This window comes from Alligator sinensis, unplaced genomic scaffold, assembly GCF_000455745.1.
Source record: "Alligator sinensis unplaced genomic scaffold, ASM45574v1 scaffold44_1, whole genome shotgun sequence".
NCBI classification, from domain to species: domain Eukaryota; kingdom Metazoa; phylum Chordata; order Crocodylia; family Alligatoridae; genus Alligator; species Alligator sinensis.
Window position 1 is genome coordinate 141,339 of NW_005843320.1, and position 7,413 is coordinate 148,751.

A 7,413-nucleotide genomic window follows, 5' to 3' on the forward strand; every position below is an offset into this window, starting at 1 on the left:
GGGGGGCTGCGCTGGGCGGAGGGTAACGCCCCCCGCCGGTCTCGTTTCCACGCGATTTGCATATGCAGATGAGGGCGGCGCTGAAGCTGGTCTCTACCGCGGTCCAACGGGCTGCCGCCGCCTCCACGCGCGCCGGGCAGGGCTTGCAGCGCGGGCGGGGAAGGGCCCTGCCCGGGAAGCGGTCTCGGCTGCGAGCAGGTGCCCACCCCCCAGCCGCGGGCTTCCCCCGCAGTGCCGGCGGGGCGGGGCAGGACGTGCTGCGGGGCAAGTGAGGGGCGGGGGCCTTCCGGGGCGGGGCACCAGAGGCCCTGCCTGCCCCGCCCCGCGCGGAGATCTGGACTGGCACTTGCCGCCCGGCGCTGCCTCGCTCGGGGGGGGCGCGGCTTTCCAGCAGCCAAACACGATAAAGTAACTGAACTTCTTCGTGTTGAGGGGGCGGGGCGGGCGCCTTCTTGTCATTGGCCGGCCCCGCTGCGTGTCCCGCCCCCCGGGAAACGGGCGGGGTGGCTGGAGGGGCGGTCACACGTGCAGGTGCCAGGTCTGGGCAGCCGGCAGGCGGAGCGGGGCGGTGCGGGCCGTGGGCGCGGCGGGTCCATGCTGGGTCCTGCGGGGAGGGGGTCGCACACGGTCCGCCTGGGCTGTCTTGACCCCAGAGCCGGGTGGGTGGTTGGGGGGCGGTGGCAGTGCTGGCGGGCGGGGGCTCCCGCGCGCGCACACGCTGCACAGAGATCCCTCCCCTCAGCGGACCTGCCCGGCGCTACATCGCTCCCTCCCCACTCCTCCTCTCCCCCCGGGGCCGGATTCACGGCCGGGTGCTCGTGTGTGTGTGTGTGTGTGCGCGCGCGCGCCCCCTGGTGCCCCCTGTGTCCCCCTTACACGCCTGAATGCTGCCCGCCTGCAAAGGGAAACCCACGGTTTCCCAACCCCTTTAGACACTGTGAATTTGGACAAATGCTGTTCTGGGTTATGAAGCCCAGGACTGGGATTTGAGGTTCCTATTTGGGCACTGTCCCATCCAGCCAGGGAGCGGGGGTCACCCTAAGTGCAGGGCTGGGGGGGAGGGAGCAGCTGTTGGGCTGGGGAAGGGGTGGAGAGCTGCGGCGGTGCCATTTCTCCAGCCAGCCCGGTGCCCGCATCCTGCGCTGGGGCTGGAGGGGAAGTGGGGACGGCTCCGAGACTGCTCCGAGTGGGGTGGTCGGGAGCATCAGGGCTGGGTAAACCTCAAGCTGGGCCGGGGTTACGGTCCCGGGTCTCGGATCCGTGGTTAGATTTCTATTGTCTCCTTTCCCACAGGCGCCATGCACGAGTGTACAGAGAGCGAGAGCCCAGGCCCCCGGCTGGGTGAGATCCCTCCTGGGGAGACGTGGCTGCTGCGCTGCAGCCCGTGGCAGCTGTGCGCCTTCCCTTCGCAGCAGGAGCTGGAGGAGCAGGGCCCAGGAGGTCTGCAGGCAGGGGCTGAGGGTGCAGAAGTCCCTCGTGTCGTCCAGATCAGAGCTGGTCCAGCACAAAGAGATTTGGGGGCAGGACACGATGCAGGCCACGCAGCCCCCTTGTGAGGCCAAGCTGCTCTCCATGACCCCACAGCTGGCACTGCAGGATGAGCTCCCCACCCCAGAGCCCTGGCGCCAGCTCTTCCGCGGCCTCCGCTACCGGGAAGCCGAAAGCCCAAGGAAGATTTGCAGCCTCCTGTGGGAGCTCGGCGGGCGCGGGCAGAACCCCCAGAGCCGCAGCAAGGAGCAGATCCTGGAGCTGGTGGTGCTGGAACAGTTGCTGGCCGTCCTGCCCCAGGACATGCAGAGCTGGGGGTGCGGGGGCCGCATGGCGACCTGCGCTCAGGCCATGGCCCTGGCCGAGGGGTTTCAGCTGGTACAGGTGGAGGACGAGAAGCTCCAGGTGAGAGCGTTTGTTTGGTGCCATTTGTACTTCCACGTGTTTGGGGAATGTTGCTTCCCAGCTCCCCAGTGACACTTTTATCTCATCCCCAGGTCACAGTGCATGTGAAGGTCGAGGAGGTGTCCTCAGACAAGATGCAGCCCACTGGGACCCTGCTGGAGCCTGGTGATTCCTGGGTGCAGCAGCCAAAGGCTCATTGTGAGGACAGGCCTCTGGCGGAGGCAGGAGAGAGAGAAACCCCAGGGCCTGAGGATGAGGAGCCTCCACTTAACCTGGAGCCAGGTCCTTACCAGCCTTTTTGATGTGCACGATTAACATGGGCTCCACACCTAAAGAGCAACAGTTACCTCCCTCCACCCCCCGCTATTATTAGTGTTGGCTACTGGGTTTAGGCCAGTTGATTTTGGGGGACAACTCAATAGAAAACGGACGGGAGTGAGGATGCAGGCTCCAAACAAGTGCTGCAAGCGGGGACAGCGAGCGGAGCAGAGCGGACAGTAGCTGCTGGCTCTTGAATTACTCCAAGGAGCCAGGGGCAGGTGAGGTGCAGGATGAAGTCCTGGCTTGCAGTTAGGAGCCTGAGTGACTGTCCTGCTGTCGGGGTGAGAGACTCCAATGCCTGCCCCTGCCTGGGACAGGGCTGCAAAGTTGGTAACTGTGTGGCTGGGGTGGGACAGGGCTCTGGTCTCTATGGGTGGTCCAAGACCCAAGAACTTTCTCACTGCCTGCATCGCTCCTCACAGAAAGATGCTTTACATGACTGGCTCTTGCCGTGCTGCCACGGTCACAATCAGTGATCTAATTGCTGTTCTAAGATCAGTGTTGTAATAATATCAATCAATAAGAGGCTGGTGCAGGTGATGAGGAAATGAGAGTCCCCAGTGGCCTCTGGCTGATCCAGGTGCAGTTTACCCAGGCCTCTGTCCTGCTGCAGATCCCTGGGACAGGGGAGCCCTGGGAGCTGTCAGCATGTGGAGGGTCCCCAGGCGGGTGCCCCAGACCAGGCCCTTCCCCAGGCGAGGTGAGGAGTGGTGGGTCTCCCCTTTCCAGTGGCAGGAAGCCTTGTCCCCCAGTGTAGAAATCTCTCTGCCAGAACTGTTTGATGGGTCCGTGCTCCAGCAGGTTGGCGGCTCTTGTTCTCCCGGTGCCCCTGGAAGCATTTCACGCGTCCTGGAGTAGGCTGGCCCTGCATTTTCCCCCCCAACCCCGCCCGGACATGTGGACGTGACACAGCACCAGCATCCCTCCAGATCCTTTCCCAGGGAGCGATACGATGTCACGGTGCTGTGATCACCACCAGCGCTGGGACAGTTCTAGGGGCTCATCTCCAGCCTCTTGCCATAGGATGATGAGTCTCCCATGTTCCCTCTCTTCCACACACTGAAGCCTCCAGCTGCTTTCATCCCAGGCCAGTCCAGGACACTAGTAGGGCTTTCCCCATGCCACCACCCCAGGGCTAACCTGTGCACTCTTCCCACCCGCAGGTGCTGGGACCCTGAGCAGAGCAGATCAGCAGCCTCCCAAGGAAGGGTCTGTCAGCCTGGAGCTGCAGAGACCCTCTGCAGGGAAACGGGGACAGAGCAGCTCCCTGACATCTGGGCCAGGCCAGCTGCAGAAGGGGCAGGGCAGGCCTGCAAAGCAGGGGGAGAGCATGGAGGTGAGCAGGGCACCAGCTCCAGGTGGGGGTGGGAATGCAGCTTGGGCAGAGCCCAGGAGGAGCCAGGGGTGCTGCCAAGAGTTTGGGTAGCAGAGAGACCTGAAGAGTGAGAAGTCTCTGGTGATGGAGATTACAAACACCCCAGGCTGCATTAGTAGCAGTGTGCTCCTGGGTGCAGAGAGCCAGGGGTGCTGGCATGGGAAGGTCGGGTAGGAGCCCAGCCAGCCAGCACCAGGAAGCCTGGGGTAATGGTCTCTACAGCTGAGCCCAGCAAGTCCTCTTCCGCCTGGCTAGGACCGGGGAGCACAGAGGGTCTCTGCCACTGATGCCAGCAGGGTCTCCCCAGCCCATCAGTTTGGTACGAGTGAGCAGCACACCTGGCTGCTGATTATCTGTGTTAGTGTGAGGTGAGGCAGAAGCCAGGATGGATTTGCAGCTTACAAACTAACTGAATCAGAGGCACAGCAAAGGTTTTTTCAATTCCATGCTCATTTCATAAATTGAAATTAAAGGATATGCACAGACCAGACTATTAAATAGAGAGAGTCTTTTGAATACCAAGTCTAGGGGGGCAGCGTGGTAGGAAGGTGGACAGTGCTGGGAGAGGGGAATGTAAGTAAAGACCCCCCCACACAAAGGGGACACAGCAGCTAATCTAGTTAATTGGATAAGAATCCCTGTTTGCATTTATCCTAATTAGATAAGGTCCCAATTATCCTAATTGGATAAGGTCCCTGTTTGGACCGTGCTTAACACAGCCCAGCCACCAGATGATTTCTGGTTGTACAACTCCATGTTCAGGTTTGTTTTGAAGTGTTTGGTCTAAGAACAGCTGCTCTGAGGTCAGCACTGGGAAGTCCAGTGAGGTGAAAGTGTCTTGCCACAAGCCTTTGTCTCTTCCTGGACCAGATGTCACCAGCAGGGCCAGGGGCCTGTGGGGGCGAGTGTGGGGCACCAGCATGGGGGCGGGGGGTTTGGCTATGGGTTGGGAGCAATTTTTTCTCTTATGAGAGAATTTGCAGTTTTTAAACAGACAAAACCAGGATCCTTGCATATCGTGTGCCAGCTGAATAGCATACCCCTGCTCCTGTCATGGCTAAGCTTGCAAAGCACTGTAGTGCAGAGTGAGTGCAGACAGGGCCATGGGGGCAGCTGGGGCAGGAGATACTGATGCTGTAACACTTGTGACTGCAGCTCCGGGAGGTGTTTGAGGACGTGGCAGTGTATTTCACATGGGAGGAGTGGGAGCTGCTGGAAGAGGAAGACAAGGAGCTTTACCGGGACCAGATGCTGAAGAACTACCAAGCCCTCATTTTCCTAGGTAAAGCTCTGGTTCTTGCTTTGCCTTGGAGCCATGTGAGCTCTGAACTGTTGTCTTCTCTCTGGTTTGAACAGTCTCATCCTCATGAACTTTTGACCGGTGGCTTAAATCCCTTTGCTCCCCACTGCTCTGTCCATGATCAGACCTCTCACATTTCACACTTGTATATATTCCTCCTTCATTTGATCCAGCCACCTTCCTTGGAGTCTTTCCCCTTGATAACATGATTTCCCTTTGCCTTCTCACCATGCTCATATCATTTGCCATTCATTGGGCCTAAAAATGCACTAACAGCTGTTCCTTGGGCAGTTATTCTGATTTCCTCCCTCTCTTGCCTAATGTGTCCTGTCCAAACTCATTTCCACTCATTTGCCTGGAATTACACTGGTGTTTCCTTTCTTGTGACCATACGTCCACTGCCTGGATGAAAAGGACCATCCTCTTCTCCATGCTGTGCCTTCCCTTTCATCCTAAATGTCCATCCTCCCTTGTCCTTCAAGTCCTTAGTATAATCCTTGAGTTCATTGGCTCCATTCCCCAAATTTCAGTTGCTTATTCTGCATCCAGTACCAGTGGATAAACTCTCTTTCAACACTGCCCAAACAGGATATCAAGGTCCCACACCTGACTTACTCTGCCGCATCCAGTCAGGACAGGTGCAGCTCTGGGTGTGTGATGATGAGGACTCTGGGGAAATCTTGAGGTCGGAGGACCTGCTGCCAGGTGAGTTGTGGCTGTTCCCTCCACCCAACTCCCCTCTCACAGATGCTGCATGCCCAGGGTGAAAGGGAGCCTGGACACTTCAGACCTGCTCTGTGCTGACATTTCAGGGTGCTGACCTCAAATCGCTTATGTTGTCGTGTGTGCAGACAGGTGTTGTTCCACTCCCTAAAATCCAAACTGTGGAAACTGTTACCAACAGGATTCTTTTTGTCAAAGACCCCCAAGGGTTGACATGGCCCCTTGCTGATTTAACATTAAGGAAACTTTAATAATTATTACAAGTGTCCTTCCTGTACTACGACCCAAAAAGTGGCTCCCTTAGACATTACAGCAGCAACCTTTGGTGGTGCTGGCCTCGTGTCCTCCACTGAGTGTGGGAGATGTTTGTTTCTGGCTTTCCCGCTGTTCAAGTAAAAATTGCACGACTGCCCCCCAACTCCCCAGGCTAACAGCATGCACACAACACCCCGTTCCTTTGTCCATTACTTTAATAACTTTCTCGTGCCAAATTGCCTAATCTCCCCTTCCTTACCAACCAAACAGGTTTTCACCAGCGATAATTATGGGTAAGTTTTTTAATGTCTTCCAGTACTCAAATGATGGTTTTCTTTGATATTTAAGATGGCTTTTTAGATCAGAGAAACATCCCATGATCAGAGCTTTTGGGGTCCAGACATGTTCTCGGGAATTCTGTCCCTTCTATATAATGGGCAACGCTTTCCTTGTCATTTCAAATGGATTGCTTGTGCCATTGGAGCACTACCAGTGCCCCGCTGCCCTGCAAGATGCTGGAGAAATGCTAAGGGTCAAAAGAAAACCAACAAAAGGATGAGAATAAAAACAAACGGTCAATCCACCCTTTTCGATCTTTGGCATGACTGATATTTTTGAGGCCCTGGAGGCCATGTTCCAGGGATGTACCGTTTTCTGTAGCCACTTTGCAGATATTCCAGAACCCATCCAGACGTTCTGCTTACATTTCATTGTCTAGCATAGTTAACACCACAACCACTTACAGCAGTAACGGTACACAAACACCGCCGAGCAAGCAAGACAATTACTATGCATAACACAATGAAGCTCGAGTCTTCTTTGTACCAAGTGAACTTGTTGATGATTCACTGCTGGTCCACATCCTGGAAAACGCAGACAAAAAGGGAAGGGCTTAACCCCTAGCGTTCATGTCATGGGATCACTTTTGACACTGGCTGGCTTGAGCCCTGGCCCTGGCCCTGCTGGAGCTCCTTCACAGATTCCCCTCTTTGCAGCTTGAGGCTGCTTTTTTAGCAATCTTTTCTGCTTCAAGTGACGGCTGCTGCAAGGTCTACCCTGCCACACAACTTCCCTTCTTGGCTTTCACCAGGGGTTTTTCTGTTTGGGTAGGCTCCCCCTATCCTTTTCCCAGCAAAGAGTAACCCACAAAGCAGTGGGAACCAAGGTTTTCAGGTGCTCTGAACTCGCCTTTCTCAGGGGTGTCAACATGTGGCATTTTGTAGAGACTGCCCTGCCACAAGTAGCCCCACCACACTAACCAGTCCCAGGAGGGTGTTGTTTTCAGGACTTACCCAGGACTAATCTTTAGGCTCTTCTGCCCTGGTTATCTTCATCCCTCATGGGCACAGCCTCTCACTTCTGGGTTTTTTGCGCCCCCAGCCATTCTTGTTGGACAAGAGAGAGGCTGGGGCTGTCCCTGGTGTCTCCTGGTCGGAGTGACCTTGAGCACAGGATGTGTGTAATCCTGGTCTCAGGCTGCATGAAGTGGGTCGGTGGAGTGGGTGGAATTCAGAAGACTTCATGTTGTGACGGGAAGGGAATACCC

The 7,413-nt window shown here is 56.5% G+C and overlaps 1 protein-coding gene across 1 annotated transcript; it reads left to right on the top strand.

Moving 5' to 3' along the window:
• The first annotated feature begins 467 nt into the window (after positions 1-467).
• LOC106723208 (zinc finger protein 202-like) lies at positions 468-5,890 on the top strand. The gene is given in 7 exon segments (XM_025194834.1): positions 468-538; positions 1,294-1,517; positions 1,519-1,893; positions 1,986-2,175; positions 3,378-3,550; positions 4,745-4,871; positions 5,478-5,890. Coding segments are annotated over 6 exon segments (1,263 nt in total). The 5' UTR covers positions 468-538; positions 1,294-1,298; the 3' UTR covers positions 5,657-5,890.
• The last annotated feature ends 1,523 nt before the right edge of the window (positions 5,891-7,413 follow it).